This window comes from Heptranchias perlo, chromosome 24 (assembly GCF_035084215.1).
Source record: "Heptranchias perlo isolate sHepPer1 chromosome 24, sHepPer1.hap1, whole genome shotgun sequence".
NCBI classification, from domain to species: Eukaryota; Metazoa; Chordata; class Chondrichthyes; order Hexanchiformes; family Hexanchidae; genus Heptranchias; species Heptranchias perlo.
This window is the reverse complement of record NC_090348.1, coordinates 20,103,654-20,124,210: the sequence shown is the minus strand read 5'-3', so window position 1 is coordinate 20,124,210 and position 20,557 is coordinate 20,103,654. Positions and strand designations below refer to the sequence as shown.

Below are 20,557 nucleotides of genomic sequence, written 5' to 3'. Positions count from 1 at the left end.
GATATATTTAAGTGTCTCATTACATATACTTTTACCATTTTTCTTTCTTGTCCCTATTTTCTTCTCTATTGTGGATGCTGGGCTATGATAACAAGAGCTTATTTAGTAGCCCTGTGAAGATGATAATGGGTCTGCTTCTTCAGGAACGATGATTTGTATAACTGGGTGGCTTTTGTTAGGCTGTGGATTGCAGAACTCGTTACAAGGAGCAGTTGAGGCGAATAGCATAGATGCATTTGAGGAGCAACATATGAGGGAGAAAGGAATGGGTTATGCTGATAGGGTTAGATGAAGAGGGGTGGGAGGAGGCTCGTGTGGAGCATAAACACTGGCATTGACCATTTGGGCCGAATGGTCTGTTTCTGTGCTGTATATTCTATGTAATTGTATTTAACATTCTTATTGAGAATCAGATGTCCTATGTTTAAACTGCTGATTTCTAAACGTGGTGTGACATCTATGTAACAGCACGTTGCCAGAGGCATGCGTTAAGGTCATGGCTGAAGTTGTCAGCCCTAAAAATTCACCACCAAGTCACTGACAACTGTACTTTCAAACTCTCGTGTGCCTAACCTTTGGCCCTCCATTCATCACAACACTTCTGCAACTAACAATGTGTTCAATCAACCCCTCACTTCCACCCTTGATGCCCTTGTTCCTAGCGAAAACCTTACTCTCTCCAACCCTGGTTGTTCCCCCTCTTATGACCCCGACTTTGCTCCCTCAAATCCAAAGGGCGCAGACTTGAAGGTATCTGGTGCACAACTGGTTTAGCCATTCATCACTAGATCTGGGTGGATTACAGCAAGCATTATCCTCTGCCAAAACTGCTCACTATTCCAGAATCATCCTGGAGTGCAAAGATAACCCTTTATTTGGTAATACATGGCTTCTTTATTACAGACCACCTCCTTAAACCCCTCTCTCCTGCATCGTCCACCCTCACCTCTAACAAATGTGAGGAGCTCAGGAATGTCTTTTTCACTAAGATTGAATGGAGTGTCTATTGACACTACTGTGTCAGCCAATGAGTTGGAGGTGGGGCAGGGCTTACAGCATTTACTCAGCAAACAAAGTCTATTTATAGAGTTTATTTAAAGAGAGACACTACCAACTGCAGCAAACAGAACTCAGCAACATCTCCCAATAAAAGCAGGTCGATTTCTCCAGCAAAATGCAGTGAGTGTAGGATAGTTACATAATACAAATTATGTGGGTAAAATCAATCCTAGTCATTCCAGGCATGATTGATGAGGGAATTATCCAATCATCTTCATTCTGGCCAGGAACAGTGGTGTCACTATATGCAGCCAAGATTGAGACCATCCGTTCAGCTGCCTCTACCGCATCTCTCTTCCCTTTGTCCACCAAGCCAAACTTCCCACAAGGTTTCCCTCTGTCTTAGCCCTGAACCTGCATGATTCTCTCGTTTCTCTACTATCTCCCCTCGTGCTCTCTCCGAGCTCAATTGTCCACGAGATCCACTTCCTGCTCTCTCGACCTTATTCCCACTAAATTACTGAACAACTTCTCTTCCTGGCCCTCCTGCTAACTGACATTGTGAATGGTTCCCTCTCCTCAGGTACTATCCCCCTCCCTTTCAAACCTGCTGTCATCACCCCCCCCCCCCTCAAAAAAAACCACCCTCGACCCCTCTATTCTAGCAAACAACTGCCCATCTCCAACCTCCCTTGAACATTGTTGCCTCCAAAATCAATGCCCATCCTCAACTGTCCCCCTGAATGCCCTTGCCTGCTTCCACTCTTACCTATCCAACCATAGCCTAAGAATCTCCAATAATAACTTCTCTTCCCACCCCCACCCATTATCTCTGGCGGTCCCCAAGGATTTATCTCTGGCCCCTTCCTATTCCTTATCTACATGTTGCCCCTCGGTTACATCATCCAAAGACATGAAGTCAGGTTCCACTGCCGACACCCAGCTCTACCTGTCCACCATCTCTCTCGACCCCTCTACTGCCCCTGTTGTCTACTTGCTTGCCTGACATCTAGTTCTGAGTAAGCTGCAATTACCTCCCCACCACAAAATCTGTTCCCTTGCCACCGATTCCATCCCCCTCCCCGGCCACCGTCTCTAGCTGAACCAGGCTGTTTACAACCTTAGCATCCTAAGCTGAGCAGAGCTTCTGACCCCATATCTTCTCCATCACAAAAACTGCCTACTTCCATCTCTGCAATGTCCCCGGCCTCTGCCCTAGCCCATCTGCTGCTGCAAGCCTCATCTATGCTTTTCTCACTTCTGGACTCAACTATTTCAATGCTCTCCTGGCCGGCCTCCCAATCTCTACCTTCCATAAAGTTGAGCTCATCCAAAACTCTACTGCCCGTACCTTAACCTGAACCAAATCCTGCTGATTCATCACCTCTGTGCTCGTTGACCTACATTGGTTCCTGGTTCATCACTGCCTCCAATTTAAAATTCTCATCCTCGTATTCAAATCCCTTCATGGCCTTGTCCCTCGCTATCTCTGTAACCTCCTACAGCCCTACAACCTTCCAAGATCTTAGGGTTATTTCAGAGAAGACTATTTGTCAAAGGGAGATTTTTATTTTGACAGGTTAGACTGTACTTGTTCTCATTGGAGAAAGGTGGAATATGGGAGAGGCCACTAGAAGTGTGAAGCTACAGTCTACTGGTTCTTGGCAAAATGTTTTGGGAACAAAAAAAAATTATGCAGCACCTTCCATAACCTCAGGATGTCCGAATAGCAAGAGACTAGGAAGTGTGGAGAAGCAAAGGGATTTGGGTGCCAATGTACACACATCACAAAGTTAGTGCACAGGTACAAAAAGTAATCAAATAGGCTAATGGAATATTGGACTGTCAAGGGGGTTAGAATACAAAAGTGAGGAAGTGATGCTTCAGTTGTACAGAGCCTTGGTCAGACCCATCTGGAGTACTGCGTTCAGTTTTGAGCACCAAACTTCAGGAAAGATATACTGGCCTTGGAGTCAGCACAGTGCACATGCACTGCGCTGTACTGACTCCCAGGCCGATATATCTTTCCTGAAGTTTGGTGCCCTGATGCAGGGGCTTAAAGGGTTAAATTACAAGGCCAGCTTGCATAAACTTTGTTTGTATTCCCTTAAGTTTAGAAGGTTGGGGGTAATCTAATCGAGGTCATTAAAATGATAAAGGGATTTGATAGGTTAGACGCAGACATTATTTCCTCTGGTGGGGAATCCAGAAAATGGGGGCATAATCTTAAAATTACAGCTTGGCCATTTAGGAGTAAAATCAGGAAGCACTTTTTCACACAAGTGGAAATATGGAACTCGTTCCCTCAAAAGGCTTTGGACGCTGGGTCAATTGAAATGTTCAAGATCGAGATCGATAGAATTTTGTTGGGCAAGGTTATCAAGGGATATGAAACAGGCAGGTAAATGGAGTTAAAGTACAGATCAGACATGATATAATTGAATGGTGGAACAGGCTCGAGTGGCTGAATTGCAAACATCTGTTCCTATGTTCCTAAATGTTGGCCAGAACACTGGAAGAACTATTGTGGTCATCTTCAAATAGTGCCACAGGAACTTCTATGTCCACTTAAGAGGGCAGACAGAATCTCGGTTTAAGATCTCATCTGGAAGGCGGCACCTCCAACAGTGCAGCATTCCCTTAGTACTCTCAATCTTCTGACTTGGATGAAAGTGCTACCACTGAGCTAAGACTGACAGCTAAGCCACAGGTTGGGCTGCACAACCAAGCCACAAGTGAATATTGTAGCATATCAGAGTTATTTCTCACTCCTGTCCTTAAATTTATTAGACCACAAGAAAAACAGATTTAAATATTTGAATTTATTTCTTTAAAACTGAACATTTCAACTTTTTATGTACATTATGTAGAAGTAGCTGGGATGTGGTAATCCTTCTCTTCAGGAACACATACTTCCCTTTCATTCAGAATATGTTAGTAATTCACAGGTGTTGCTGGTTTTGCGTCCTCCAGTTCAGTATCTAACCAGCGGTACCTGCGATGACGACGCAAAACTTCAATTGCTCTTTGCTCAACAGGTGTTGGGGTAATTCCCAAGTCCTCCAGACCAGGAAGGTCAGGGTACTTCATGTCTGTGATGTGCAACTAAAATAAATTCAAAAAACAATGTATATGTGAAATTTTGCAAACTACAATCATTTCAGTGCACTGGCAATTCTACTGTTCACTGAATTTTTCTTTAGTTAAGTTCTATGCAAATCTTACCCAATAAAATCTATTTTCCTTTTCAAGAGCAACTTTTAAATTTTTGATTAACATTTTAAATTTGAATAGGAAAGCTCTCAATAAAATCAATTACTATGTAGCCTAAAAATTAAAGAACAAGTCCATATATGCTTCACATTTCTAAAAAGCTGAGGTGCTGTACAAACCTATACTGTATGTTAGCACAGAATGAGTGATGCTGGTCCTTCTCTAATGTTTAATCCGGTTTATGCAGTCCAGTAAAATGATTGCCATGCAAACCAGTTCAGAGCTTACCTTATGTATCTGCCTTTGAAAGCAGGTTATAGAGCTTATCTCCTGCATGTCTACCATTCAACCAGTTTAGAGAGCTTTCCCCTATATGTCTGCCATGGAAAAAAGTTTATAGAGCTTGCATTGACTATGTTTCTGAGAGATGCGTTCTTTATAATGGCCTATAGTTTTCTCATCAATAATGACTCCCTGGTCCTGAGATTTTTTTTCTTAACAATCTTGCTGAGGAAACTGATGTGGAGAAGGGTACACCTAATAATGATCTCTTAACTATACATTATATTATATGTATTGTGCGTGTAAACACTTCCTATTGCCACATTTATTTCCTGTGACATGACTGTCATACCTTTGTCACACTTTCTCATGCCTGTGTATAACTAAGCTAAACTATCTATACTTACTATTATATTTACTTTTCCATTCACCTACCATAGGTGGTGCTACTTTACTTGCAAATGGCATTGCCCAGGTCTGTTCCTCTGATGGCACTGCTGGTAAGTTTTAATTGATTTTCTGTTTATTTTTCTTTCTGTGCAAGTAAGCATTATTTTTAAATGTTTTTATTTTAATTTCAGCCTTCATTTCCCTTGCCCGTTTGGTTTTTGGACAGTAGCCAGGAGGTCCAACCATGGCAGTGATTGCTGCTGTTACAGACCTCAGGCCTACAGCAGCAGCAGACTTTCCTTCTCTACATCCAGGTGCTAGGCCCCGCCAGAGGGCAGGCCTGAGCCAGGGATGCATCTCAGCTATTTAAACGACATGAACCTGCAAATCCACGCAGGTTCAGGTCATTATAGGTGGTGTGCACTTTTAGGATGCCTAAAAGTCAGGCACAGGGGCTGCAGGAAAATTGAGCTTATCGTGTTACACACAGAATAATATTCCTGTCCTTCCGAAAAGTATACCCTATAATTTACCATGAGCAGCGCCACAGAAAATTCACTATTTTAAAAACTTTATATTTATGCACTTCCTACTTCAAGAGTCACACTTCCTCCTTAACACCATGACAGTCACATTTTGATATGCAAAGTCTGTGTTATACTTGTACTCGATTGGCTCAAATTTTGTATTCATAAATTAGTGATCAAGAGAAAAGTGGATAGTAAAACAAAGAAAGGTCCTTAGAAAACAGCCAATCCTCAACGATCTGTCAGGAGAATTCACCAAAAACCAATCAAATCACAGGTTAAAAAAAAACATTTCTAAAAGAATCAACGGGTAAAATAGAAAAAAACTGTAAAAAAAAATCAAAGTTACTGATAAAATTACCTAAATCCTGTTGGAAATGCTTCTATTAGTTTTGGCTGACCCACCCTTCCTCCATGGCGGTCTAATCTCCATCAAGGGTCAGGAGCTCCTGGTGTGGAGGAGTCATTCCCAGCCCAGTCCCATCCCCATCCCCCCTCCCATAAAATGAACCCAAGCCGGCCCTCTCATGTTCCTGGCTCCCCATGCAGTTCTGTCCTGCTACCGACAATAAGCTCCAGCCTTTACCTGGCCTCTCAGACTCAGTCCGGCCATAAACCCTTAGCATTATGTATTCTTTTGAACTGCATTTTCCCTGAGTGTTTTAAGACCCTCCTCTCAATGCTCCCAAACACAAGACGCCCTTCCCCAATACACACACACCGTGTCAACCCCCTCCAAATAAACAGTAGGAAATGATGTGGCAGCCATACCCCGCATTAATTCACCAATGAGGAAAACAGCACCAAAAACTGACATTTGTTGGTTGATGGAGAAATGTTAGCTAGACACGGGAGAAACCCCTACCCTTCTTCAAAAAGAGCCATAGAATCTTTTACGTCCACTATCAGCTCAAATTGTCTCAGTTTCACATTTCATCCAAAAGTTGCCACCTCCAACAATGTAGCACTCCCTTGATAATGCACTGAAGTTTAAGTCTTGATTACATGTTCAAGTCCTAAAACTCAACCCAACATAAACTCCGCTGTGAGTTAGGTTCAGAATCTTTACTCAATTCTACATTTTTACAGCTGTTAATAGGATTTTTATACCCAATCATGATTGAAGCCCTAAGGATTTAGCACACTTGAAAATAACTTGTTTTTAATAACTAGTTATTTTCTATGTACCATTTTGCTAAACAAAAAGCATCTAGTACTAACTGGCCTAACAAAATAATGTGGTAATAGTGTATACTAAAACCAAACACGTACCCTGTCCACTTTGTCTCGAGATGTCCACTGGTCAAATGGGCTTATCTCAAAGAGCCTCGCCGCCAAACTGTGGTAAGAAAATGAAAGCCATTTATTAGTTTAAACACTAAATTAAGAAAAATCTATTAGATGAAACATAACATTTAATTTTCTACACAATGTTACTACATGACCCTATAACTTCTATTATTGTGCTAGTTTCATATATACACCCAAGGAAATTGGGAGACAGAGAGAAACAGAATGATAAAGACCACTGATTTACTGTGACCAAGTCAAATTCCATTTTCATTATGTGGGATTAAAGGATTTTCTAGCAATTTTATCAATGTTTTGGAGATTGAATTCTGTGATTACATTCATTTTTCTATGGAAACTGAAAATCATTGGCCTTAATTATGATTCAGAAATATTTCCAAAAAGTTCCTTTGTACAAGAATGCACAATAATTAAATAAATACGATATTTTTATCTCTGTTGTGGGAAGGCTGAAAATCTGCTCCCAGCTTTCTGCCTCTTAATGTTCATTATGAAGTACACCAGTGACTTAAGGCAGCTGCTGGTCTAATTTTCATCCCTGCCTGTGGCCGTGTTTCTCATCACTTGCGATCCAGCCCCACTATGAGAGGAACTTTGAGTCCATACCAAAACCCACCCCAATCTGAGGTAGGTTGCACTGAAGCTCCAACATCCTGGACCTTTATGCCACCCCTATTAACTGTACATTTTTAATAATCAATTAAAAGGTTGGTATCAATTTCATTTTGCCTGTTGCTTGGATTGTAGTGCAAAAGTCCGAGTACAAGTAGTAGCAGTCACTCATTTTCTACACTGTAGGTGAACCTCCACAATAACCTTTACAGAGTGACACTAAGGAGCAGAAATAGGAACTACTACTAATAAATTCCAGGAAAAAGCTGGGGAACATCCCCAAGAGACTGGTGCTTAAAGGCAATGCCCAACGTACCACAGACAAAAAGGTTCCAGCTTCAATTCCTGATTGTACTGACCTAGCTGTACTCAGATGTAGCACTCTAATTGTCCTCATAGCCCTTGAGCTAGGTGTGGGAAAGAATACAAAATTCAGCCATGTCACTATCCGCTGACACCCACTGGAAAGTATGGATGTTGGTCGAGACCAGTATCAGGCTCAAATGTGATTACCTCCATGACTGAATAGCCTGTTAGCGCTCCCTGACATAAAATGTGTGTTAAGAATTGCCACTTGGGCATGGTACTGGAGGCCTGCATGCAACCGTATCCAGCAAGAGTCAGTACATTCAGGAGGGGAAAAAATAGCATGTTTTGGCTCAACAAAAGGCAGGATGCAAAGAGGCACAAAGGCCTTTTATGCTTATCTTGGGCAAGCAGTGAATTGGTGCAAATTGCATTGAAAGGGGGTGCACATCCACAGAATGACCATGACAAATTGGCCATTCACATGCACAACATAATTACTTATCAGTCTGTTACATCACGAGACAGACATTTACATGCTGACATCAGGAGGTATGCTTAAAATCCACAAAGATCTGCCAGTCGAGCACATTCAATGGCCAAGTTTAGACCAGTATTAAGTACTAAGGGCAAGAAAAGAATAGGTCTTCCTGGCCACTGGTTTAATTAGATCAAGCAGTTTTACCTTTAACTGGCTTCTGGCTGAGGGAGACCCCAATTGGGCCAGACAGTGAACAAAGATCAATATAAAAGCAAGTATGATGTGCGAGTCAGAAAGCAGACACCACTACTCAATGTAAACCCACATTTTCCTTGCATTTTTAATGTCTAGCTATAAGAAGTTTATGAATACTAAAATGTGACATCATTTTACCTTCAGAACCTGACTAAATTTGCTGCTCCAGTAGCTCATTTTAATTAGAACTAACATAAAATGTGTAACCAAGTAGCTTTCATTTATAAAAATTTATACGTGTTGGGGAGTATCTTGTGTAATACACACATTAAATATACATGATACATTTTTAGTTTCTGTGTGTTAATTTCAGATTACAGTAACAACCGCAGCTCACTAGGCTAAATCCCTCTCTACTGGGTTCCTGTTCTCAGTCATGTCACTGTGGGAAATAATGAGTGGAGACCACACACCGTTTTTTTTTAAAAAGGGGGAGAAATGAGAATGAGGTGAGAAAGCAAAAATAGTTTGAATTTAGGACTTAGCAGAGAGTATTCACTTTCAAATGGGAGTAGTTTAAAAATAGACAGCCAGTTGTGAAGGGAGGCCGCACTGTCAAGTGAGCTTACAATGAAAAACAACAACATGGTGAATCAGGGCATGCACAGGACATGATCTTTCAAAGACAGACTGCAAAGCATGACACAGCTAGGAAAATGGAGGGTTGCACAGAAACATACTACAGTGAGGCTCTTCTACTTATTTAGAGGCACACACGACGATCACAGAAAAAAAATTCAGAAGTGTTTGGACTGGTTTTCGAGTTGCTCCTGCCCAACAGCTCCTTCAGAGCTTTCTCTCAACCACAAGTGAGGAGAAAATTGAAAGGGACAGGGAATGAAATCAGAAGGTAACTTGTCATTTCACTTTTGGATGCTGATGGGCTTGCAGTGTATTCCAATACGTTGACCCTACAGCTGGTACTTACTGATAGATGGGCCTTGGCAATGGGTATGAAATAAATGGTCTATGCATAACAGCATATACATATTGCACAAAGTCATGAAGGAGGTATCGATTGGGCCTGTTAAATAAAAAAAAATGTTTTTCAGTATTTGAACACTAAAACAGGAGCAACAAATTTATAAGTCTTCAATTCATTACCACATTAAGGAGACAAAAAACACATTTCCAATAAGCTTAATTTTGACCAAAATCAGAAGTGACATCAGTAACAGAACCAATGTGAATAATTCCAGTTTCCTCCCAGCATATTTTACCCAGCAGTGAACTTAAAAGTTCAGATAACAATGCTTTTTAAATTTCTTCCATTGGTGAATCTGCTAAGGTTCGTCTGGTGCTGTTGTTTCTTATTCCAAATATTATGCAAATCTCTGCTGATTGTTCACTTGGCTCAAATCAGAAGGTTATGGTTTCAGGTCCCACTCTAGGCTACCACTCAAGTGCAGTACTGAGAGACTGCTGCATTGTCGGAGGTATCATCCTTCAGATGAGACATTAAACACAAGACCCACATCTGTCTGTTCCAATGGCTCGAGGTGGACGTTAAAGGTCCCCATGGCTCTATATGAAGAGCAGTGTATTGGCCACCATTCTTCCCTCAAATACCACCACCAAAACAGATTCTATTCTTATCATTCATCTCATTGCTGCTTGTGAGATATTATGTGCAACACGACCATTACATTCAGCTATTAACACTGAATGCACGTCAAAGCAAGTTATTGTTTGTAAAGCACTATGGGATGTTTGACATGTGACAAGGCACTGTAAAAAATGTACAGTTGTTCTTTCTTTATCCCGTCATTCCCAACTGATTACCATTATCCATGATCACACTCTCGTCCCCATTTGTCTGTCAAAGTTTCTCTCTTTACTGATCCTACGATTTCTCATGAATGAATGAATTGCCCAAATTTAAGGTTTTTTCGCATTTCGCACCCTCCTCCCCAATTTTCTCAATGAATTTCAAGATTTTATATTTACTCCAAATCAGACTGAGTCGACCTTCATAGAAAAATTAAACAGACTGATCACTCTCAGAATATCTTGAAATTCAGATTCTTCAAAATGTAATTCTGTGGTTCTTTTGAGCTCCACATGGAAGTAGCATTTGGTGTGGCTGGCAGATTTTCTCATCTCCTCTCTGGACACCATCAAAAGTACATCACACAACTGATTCTTATAATAAAATTAGTAACATTGGAATGTACAAAACTGCAATCCATCAGATCAGTCCCAAAGTCCAAAAATAATTATATTGTAGCCCAAATTTTAGCTCCATTACAATTCATAACCAGGATGTAACAAAGCATAAATATCACTTATGCTCAAACGTTGCCCGCAATGCGTATGACAAGCATTTCTGCTGGATGTTACGAAAAGCACCGGAAGCTCCCTTCAAAGAGGTGGTATCTTCCTTACAATATTATAATACAGCACAGGTTACACCCATGTTAGTTCTCACCATTTACATTGGCTATGCACTCAGTCATCAATCTGCAGCATAGAATAGTCATCTAGGATTGCGAGGCAGTAACTGGATATGAAAGTGATTTAAACGGACAAAGAATGACAAAGCAGTGTTTTAGAAGAATGCTTTGAAGTGTTTTGCTGCAGTTTTTTAGAAACTGTTTTTGCTCACTTAGTTGATGAAAAGGTTTGTGCCCTAGGTTCTGGCACAGCCATGGGTCTTAGAAATCTGGCCAATAGTTTGCCCCATAGGAATCCTAATAAGTTTCCTGGTGGAAAAACAGCAGTACCAACAGAGGGATCCCAGGCAGCTAAAGCTGCAGAAGAGGATTGTGCCCACCTGTGTGTTGAAGAAGTGCATTATCTTGATTTGCCTGAGAACAATGTCTTTGGAGGCTGAAATTCACCAGAAAGGTGTGACAGTTGTGCTGCATTCTGGAATCTGGCTTCCAGCCAAACTCCACCACAGGCCTGTCACTCCCAGTGGCTGTCAAGGTCACGTCAATCCTCATCTTTTAGGCCGCGCTCATTCCAGGCATGCTGCACTGCTGTCCTATGGCAACCCTCTTTGCACCCACAATGGAAAATGAAAAACTCTAGACATATTCCATGGTTTGATATTAATCAGCATATGACTGCAGAATGAGAGCAGTGAGCTTTGAGGTAACAAAGCCATGAATGAGGGTTTCAGCACAAGTAGGTGGTAAGGTTGAGACTATTACTGAGATGAAATTAGGTAGCCTTTGTGAAGGATTTATGCTAGGGTTTGAAGCTTAAGTCATAGTCGAACAGGACACTGAGGTTGTGTACCTTGGGATTCAGCCTGAAAAAGCAGTAAGGAATGGGGATGGAATCAGCAATTGAGGCACAAAGTTCCTGCCAGGTAGGCTTCTGTCTTGCTGATGTTGAGCTGGAGAAAGTTCTGGCTTATGGTGGCAACTATGGAGTCTATGGCAATGGTAGCGAGGTTATGTTGGGCGTCATCAGTATATTTATGGAAGCTGACCGCACGTTTATGGATGTCACTGAGGAGCAGCATGTAGATAAGGAAAAGGAAGGGGCCACGGTAATTATGTAGGGGCAGGAGGAGAATCCATTGAAAGAGATGTACTGGATACATTGGTACAGTTAGGAATATAAGATAATGTAGTGGACTGTGGAGGGAAAGGCTACGAAGGAGAACAGGAGTAATTGCCCATCAAAAGCTAAGGAAGGGAGAGCTAGTGAGCTGTGGTTCCATCCACAAAGAATACTGTTGATGACTTTGACCAGGGCGTTTGTGGTGCTGTGGGCAGGACAGAAATCAGACTGAAGAGATTTGAACAGAGTGGTGGAAGTGAAGGCAGACAGTGATTATGTTTAAGGACTTAAGAGGAAAGGAAGGTTAGAGGCAAGTTGATAACTGGAAAGACTGAAGGGTCCAGGGATGGACTTTAAGACAAGGTGATAACGGTACTTTTAAAAGAAAGGGACAAATTGATGAAAAGATCTGGGTCTGGAGGGAATCAAGGGAGCAGGTATTGGGTCTCAGGTAGGAGATAATTTTGATGACGGCTGGAGGTGGGGGGTGGGGGGCGGTGGAGAGAAGAGATGAGGTGAAACTGCACCTTTTCTTGATATATAAATGACTTGGACTTGGGTATACAGGGCACAATTTCAAAATTTGCAGATGACAAAACTTGGAAGGGTAGTAAACAGTGAGGAGGATAGTGATAGACTTCAAGAGGATATAGACAGGCTGGTGGCATGGGCGGACACATGGAAGATGAAATTTAATGCAGAAAAACGCGAAGTGATATATTTCGGTAGGAAGAACAAGGAGAGGCAATATAAATTAGAGGGCACAACTTAAAAGGGGAACAGGAACAGAGAGATCTGGGGGTATATGTGCACAAAACACTGAAGGTGGCAGGGCAGGTTGAGAAAGCGGTTACAAATGCATTTGGGATCCTGGGCTTTATAAATAGAGGCATAGAGTACAAACGTTTGGAAGTCATGATGAACCTTTACAAAACACTGGTTTGGCCACAACTGGTGTATTGTGTCCAGTTCAGGCACCTCACTACAAGGGTACGGTAGCATAGTGGTTATGTTACTGGACTAGTAATCCAGAGGCCTGGAATAATAATCCCGAGTCATGAGTTCAAATCCCGCCATGGCAGCTGGGGAATTTAAATTCAATTAATTAAATAAAATCTGGAATTAAAATACTAGTATCAGTAATGGTTGCCATGAAACTGCCATGATTGTCGTAAAAACCCATCTGGTTCGCTAATGTCCTTTAGGGAAGGAAACCTGCCGTGCTTACCCGGTCTGGCCGAAATGTGACTCAAGACCCACAGGAATGTGGTTGATTCTTAATTGCCCTCTGAAATGGCCGAGCAAGCCAATCAGTTGTAAAATCTCGCTAAAAGAAGTCATAATAAGAATAAAACCGGACGGACCACTAGGTACCGGAGACGACAAAGGCAAACCAAGCCCAGTTGACCCTGCAAAGTCCTCCTCACTAACATCTGGGGACTTGTGCCAAAATTGGGAGAGCTGTCCCACAGACTAGTCAAGCAACAGCCTGACATAGCCATACTCACAGAATCATACCTTTCAGCCAACCTCCCAGACTTTTCCATCACCATCCCTGAGGTATGTCCTGTCCCATCTGCAGGACAGACCCACCAGAGGTGGCGGTACACTGATATACAGTCAGGAGGGAGTGGCCCTGGGAGTCCTCAACATTGACTCTGGACTCCATGAAATCTCATAGGCATCAGGTCAAATATAGGCAAGAAAACCTCCTGCTGATTACCACCTACCGCCCTCCCTCAGCTGATGAATCAGTCCTCCTCCATGTTGAACACCACTTGGAGGAAGCACTGAGGGTAGCAAAGGCACAGAATGTACTCTGGGTGGAGCACTTCAAGGTCCATGACCAAGAGTGGCTCGGTAGCACCACTACTGACCGAGCCCTGAAGGGCATAGCTGCCAGACTGAGCCTGCGGCAGGTGGTGAGTGAACCAACACGAAGGAAAAACTTACTTGACCTCGTCCTCACCAATCTACCTGTCACAAATGCATCTGTCCATAACAGTATTGGTAGCAGTGACCACCGCACAGCCCTCGTGGAGATGAAGTCCTGTTTTTGCACTGAGGACACCATCCAACGTGTTGAGTGGCACTACCACCATGCTAAATGGGATAGATTCAGAACAGATCTAGCAGCTCAAAACTTGGCAACCATGAGGCGCTGTGGGCCATCAGCAGCAGCAGATTTGTATTCCAGCACAATCTGTAACCTCATGGCCCGGCATATTCCTCACTCTACCATTACCAACAAGCCAGGGGATCAACCCTGATTCAATGAGGCGTGTAGAAGAGCATGCCAGGAGCAGCACCAGGCGTACCGGGAAAAAATGAGGTGCCAACCTGGTGAAGGTACAACTCAGGACTACATGCATGCTAAACAGCGGAAGCAACATGCTATAGACAGAGCTAAGTGATTCCACAATCAACAGATCAGATCAAAGCTCTGCAGTCCTGCCACATACAGTCGTGAATGGTGGTGGACAATTAAACAACTAACGGGAGGAGGAGGCTCTGCAAACATCCCCATCCTCAATGATGGCGGAGTCCAACACGTGAGTGCAAAAGACAAGGCTGAAGCGTTTGCAACCATCTTCAGCCAGAAGTGCCGAGTGGATGATCCATCTCGGCCTCCTCCCGATATCCCCACCATCACAGAGGACAGTCTTCAGCCAATTCGATTCACTCCATGTGATATCAAGAAATGGCTGAGTGCACTGGATACAGCAAAGGCTATGGGCCCCGACAACATCCCGGCTGTAGTGCTGAAGACTTGTGCTCCAGAACTAGCTGCGCCTCTAGCCAAGCTGTTCCAGTACAGCTACAACACTGGCATCTACCCAACAATGTGGAAAATTGCCCAGGGATGTCCTGTCCACAAAAAGCAGGACAAATCCAATCCGGTCAATTCCTGCCCCATCAGTTTACTCTCGATCATCAGCAAAGTGATGGAAGGTGTTGTTGACAGTGCTATTAAGCGGCACTTACTTATCAATAACCTGCTCACCGATGCTCAGTTTGGGTTCCGCCAGGATCACTCGGCTCCAGACCTCATTACAGCCTTGGTCCAAACATGGATAAAAGAGCTGAATTCCAGAGGTGAGGTGAGAGTGACTGCCCTTGACATCAAGGCAGCATTTGACCGAGTGTGGCATCAAGGAACCCTAGTAAAATTGAAGTCCATGGGAATCAGGGGGAAAACTCTCCATTGGCTGGAGTCATACCGAGCACAAAGGAAGATGGTAGTGGTTGTTGGAGGCCAATCATCTCAGCCCCAGTGTATTGCTGCAGGAGTTCCTCAGGGCAATGTCCTAGGCCGAACCATCTTCAGCTGCTTCATCAATGACCTTCCCTCCATCATAAGATCAGAAATGGGGATGTTCGGTGATGATTGCACAATGTTCAGTTCCATTCGCAACCCCTCAAATAATGAAGCAGTCCGTTCCCGCATGCAGCAAGACCTGGACAACATCTAGGCTTGGGCTGATAAGTGGCAAGTAACATTCGCGCCAGACAAGTGCCAGGCAATGACCATCTCCAACAAGAGGGAGTCTAACCACCTCCCCTTGACATTCAATGGCATTACCATCGCCAAATCCCCCACCATCAACATCCTGGGGGTCACCATTGACCAGAAACTTAACTGGACCAGCCATATAAATACTGTGGCTACAAGAGCAGGTCAGAGCCTGGGTATTCTGCGGCGTGTGACTCACCTCCTGACTCCCCGAAGTCTTTCCACCATCTACAAGGCACAAGTCAGGAGTGTGATGGAATACTCTCCACTTGCCTGGATGAGTGCAGCTCCAACACCACTCAAGAAGCTCGACACCATCCAGGACAAAGCAGCCTGCTTGATTGGCGCCCCATCCACCACCTTAAACATTCACTCCCTTCACCACTGGCACACAGTGGCTGCAATGTGAACCATCCACAGGATGCACTACAGCAACTCGCCAAGGCTTCTACGGCAGCATCTCCCAAACCTGTGACCTCTACCACCTAGAAGGACAAGAGCAGCAGGTACATGGGAATACCACCACCTGCACGTTCCTCTCCAGGTCACACGCCATCCCGACTTGGAAATATATTGCCGTTCCTTCATCGTCGCTGGGTCAAAATCCTGGAACTCCCTTCCTAACAGCGCTGTGGGAGAACCTTCACCACACGGACTGCAACAGTTCAAAAAGATGGCTCACCACCACCTTCTCAAGGGCAATTAGGGATGGGCAATAAATGCCTGCCTTGCCAGCGACGTCCACATCCCATGAACGAATAAAAAAAAACTTTCGGAAAGATGTGAAGGCCTTAGAGAGGGTGCAGAAGAGATTTACTAGAATGATTCCAGGGATGAGGGACTTTCGTTCCATGGATAGACTGGAGAAGCTGGGGTTGTTCCCCTTGGAACAGAGACGGTTGCGAGGAGATTTGATAAACGTATTCTAAATCATGAAGGGTCTAGACAGAGTAGATAGAGAGAAACTGTTCCCATTGGCAGAAGGGTCAAGAACCAAGAACATAGATTTAAGGTGATTGGCAAAAGAACTTATTTTTTTTAAACACAGCGAGTGTTTAGGATCTGGAATGCACTGCCCAAGGCAGATTCAATCATGGCCTTCAAAAAGGGAACTGGATAAGTACTTGAAAGGAAAAAATTTGCAGGGCGACGGGAATAGGGACTAGCTGGGTTGCTCTCGCATAGAGCCGGCGTGGACTCAATGGGCCGTGCTGTAACCTTTCTATGATTCTATTCTATGCACAGCAAAGTTTGTGGGGCTAAGACAGGTCATGGGAAGTTGTGGGCAGGTGGAGGCAGAATTAAATGTTAGCTTACTAAAGACTTACCCAACTATAACATAGGTTTTCCCATTAGAATCAGGGTCTTTAATAGCACTTACAATTGCTTTGGCCACATCCACCACCTATGTATTAAGACAGAAAAAAATATGCTTACACAATTTGTTGAATGAAACAATTATCAGGATTGTAACTACCAGTTGAATAATTGAAAGAAATCAGAAACCAGTTTCAAATGTACATACAAATACAGGTTGCTTTACAGTCTTCTTGCCCATAGAAATAAGTGGTGTAGCTCGTCCAAACCAGCGCATGTCTAGGGAAAAAAAATTGCAACACTATCCAATTATATGCTTGAAAAGGAGTTCAATTCTGTACAAAACTTAATTTAATGAGGTGCGGGTCACTGTTTTCCCTCATATCGGCAATATATATATCTGACAATTCACTCTACATCCTATCATTGCACTATTAAACTTTTGTAAGCTATGAAACAAAACTCTTCCATACTCCAGTTCTAATCCAGACTCTTGCGGCTGAGTGAATTCTCCTCATCCAATATCTACCTGGCTGGGCAATGTTTGAAGTGGAATTTAAGAAGGGGTACACACCCTTCCCTTGCCCTGCATAATCTTCGACTCCAACCTCATGACCTTGCGCACCATCCCATACCTTTTAGTACTCCAATTTGTACAATTTAAGCCTTTATCCTCAGTTAATATTTGGTGATTTTATAGTTTTATACATTTTTGTATGCAATTTGTGCGCAAGATTGACTTTTCTCTATTGTTATAAGCCATTTAGCTGATGTGTCACGTACACCATGACATACAGTTTCATTCTATATACAGCAAGAGTGTCCGATCCACAGGCCACTCTACGGATGTGGCCCGCTTTCACTGTTTTGGGACTGTACGTTTCATGGGTTACATAGGTGCATACCATGCTGCCTCAGGGTTACACACATGATGTAATCTTCTGAGTACAAGTCAATGGCCTGGAACCTAGTCAATCCCTAGTGTGTCTCAAAAAAATGATGGGCAGTACACTTGCAATTTTCTGATATGCGCTGGTGGGAGGCGATGTCCCCCGCTGCTGACTCGGAAATTGTAAAGTTTAAATCCATGTTCCTATTGATTAACAAACATCTCAAGGTGCTGATACAGATCTTGATATTCTGAGGCAGCCTCACTAAAAATAGCCATTCCAAGCCTGCAGTTCACCGCAGTGAATAAGGAATTAATATTTTGCTTCGAAAAAAAAGTCAACCGTTCAAATTGCTTCCAACTTTACTGTATTGTAGTCATATCACAACTGAGCTTCGTCTAGCAGCAGAGGATGGGCCTCTGTATTATATAAAAATATACAACAGCTAATTAATCAGAAAGAACTGTACAACTGTGAAAATTATCTTACATCGGCAATACAGGTCTATAGCAACCAAGTAATACACCAACCGAAATAATTTAGTAATTCAAGACCTGAATTGAGATTCAAAGCACCCTTAATGATTGCCTCCAAAAGGTTCTTACGTGCAAAATAATTTAGGAATTTGTCTTCTCTTCCAAACATTTCAGATGGCTTGATGATGATGGAATCTGGGAATTCTTCTCTCACAACCTTTTCTCCAACAGCCTGACAGAAAAGCGTCAAAACAAGTTTAATTCATTTGCTCTGTGCACTTTGCTGCTAATATATAAAGCTTTAAACTTCCATAATGTACCATTCTTCCTACCTTTGTTCTTAGGAGCTTTGAAACACTCTTCATGTGAGCATTCAGATGAGAAATGTGGATGAATTTTTCAACTCCAGCTTCCCTGGCTGCGACAGCAATATCGTGTGGAATTTTAACATGAACATCCTCATACTTGAAGTTACTAAAAAAAAGAAAAGGATTTAACCACTGATAAACAGGAAAATCAAAACACTCTGGGGAAAATTGTAGTATTTTTGGCAGTCAGTATCATCCAATACTCCACAGCCAAGTGCAATGTAAGCCAGATGCAGAGTAAAATTCACCTCAATACATTTAGAGGTAAAGGCAGGCACTGTTTCAGAGGTGCAATAAGCAATCTTTGCGACGGAGAATGTAAGGTCAGAAACTCAGCTCAGGATAGAATAGGACACTCAGGCTGCGAACAGTCTGACATACCCTAAGACAGTGGCAGGGGAGGGGAGGACAGAATCAGTGGCAATTGTACAGAATTTGTGATGGGGGGCCAAAGACAACGTTTAGCTGGAGGAAATTGTGGCTCGTCCAAGACTGAATGTCAGACAAGCAGTCTAACAACACAAGCCAAGGAGGGGTCAAGATAGATGGTGGTGAAGTAGTGCTGGGTGTCATCAGCACACACGTGGAAGCTGGCCCCATATCTGTAGATGATGTCCGCAAGGGACAGCATGTAGGTGAGGAAAAGGATGGGGCCCAGGATATATCCTTGGGGGACTCCAGAGGTAATGAAACAGGAGTGGAAAGAGAAGCCTGCTGGAGATGCTCTGGCTACGATTGGATAGGTAAGAGTGGACCCCAACGAGGAAATTGCCACTGAGCTGGACAACAGAGGAGAGACGTTGGAAGAGATGGTGTGGTTGACTGTGACAAAGACTGTTGCGAAGTGACCCAGGAGGGCTAGTGCACTATAGTCACAGTCAAGAGTATGTCATAGGACTTCAGTTAGGGGTGTTTTGGCACTGTTACAGTGGCAGAAATCTGATTGGAGAAATACAAACCAGGAATTGCAGAAAAGATTCACATAGCTTCAGGAGGTGACAACATATTCAAGGACTTGAGAGAAAAGGGAAGATTGAAGATGGGGCAGTAGTTTGCAAGAATAGAGGGCTTGGGATTTTTTTTTTTTTTTGAGGACAGGGCTGATTTGGGGGGGGGGGGTGCGGCTGATGACGGCACTTTTAAAAGGAAATGGGACAGTACCTGAGACAAGGGCACCACTTACAATGTCACCTAGCATGGGCCAGGAAGTGAAGTTGGATGGTCAGCAGTGTAGTGAAAATGGGGTTAAGATAACAGGGGGTGGGGTCTCATGAATGAGATGAACTGAGAGAAAAACTAGAGACGTGGATGAAGGGCTAGGACAGGGGAAGTTACCTCTCAAATCACTCTGCTGTAATTGCTATTGCATCCTCTGACTCAGTTAACACAAAGGCTTCACAGTGCTCTCTCCTCCATCTCCATTCCATTCCATTCCTTCTTGATATCAATGGCCATTTATCATTCAATCCTAGCCACTCTGATGATTCACTCTACATTCCTCAACTTCCTTCAAATATCATGCTTTCCATGCAATGGCTGGTTTATTACATCTTAAACTCCTCCATACCCTCAGTGATACTGTGACAGAAATGAATAATTTTTGTCCATGGTGTGAAATGCCATTAAACACGGATTCTCCTCCTTTAAACCTCAAAATAACACAGCAGCAAAGTCCTTGTTGTTTCAGTAATTAGATCACTTCATGAAAAGGAATGATCTGATTACTAAAACAAGGACTTTATTCCTGTGATCCAACATAAAATTAGACAGAAATAACCCTTGGACCACCGATTGATCCGGGTCAATTTTTGCCTTCATGGGTAAATTGGTTATTAGTATTATTTTCATAATGCAGGAGCTGAAATTAAACAATAGACACTGATAAGTCAGTATCTGGGAAAATCATGCACACAAGCATATATCCTACCATCTGACACAATGGGGGTTATTTTGACTTTGTGCATTAGTGTAAAATAGGTGATAGTAAATCGGCAGCCTGCGTTACATCTCTCCCGATTTTTATTTCGATTGAAGTCAGGAGATGTAAAACGGACGGTCAATTCGCTATCACCCATTTTACATTATCGCACAAAAACAAAATTA

At 42.9% G+C, this 20,557-nt stretch overlaps 1 protein-coding gene across 1 annotated transcript in view; it reads right to left on the bottom strand.

Annotated features, from left to right (window-relative positions):
- Positions 1-3,802: 3,802 nt before the first annotated feature.
- Positions 3,803-20,557, bottom strand: part of ndufa9a (NADH:ubiquinone oxidoreductase subunit A9a) — a 31,192-nt gene continuing 14,437 nt past the window's right edge. Inside the window, exons 5-11 of the mRNA XM_068004882.1 lie at positions 18,419-18,560; positions 18,216-18,318; positions 16,929-16,999; positions 16,732-16,808; positions 9,305-9,400; positions 6,684-6,750; positions 3,803-4,104 (exon numbers count right to left, since the gene is read on the bottom strand). Of these exons, the coding sequence (XP_067860983.1) occupies positions 3,934-4,104; positions 6,684-6,750; positions 9,305-9,400; positions 16,732-16,808; positions 16,929-16,999; positions 18,216-18,318; positions 18,419-18,560 (727 nt within the window). The 3' untranslated portion in view covers positions 3,803-3,933. The remainder of the gene's footprint in view (positions 4,105-6,683; positions 6,751-9,304; positions 9,401-16,731; positions 16,809-16,928; positions 17,000-18,215; positions 18,319-18,418; positions 18,561-20,557) is intronic.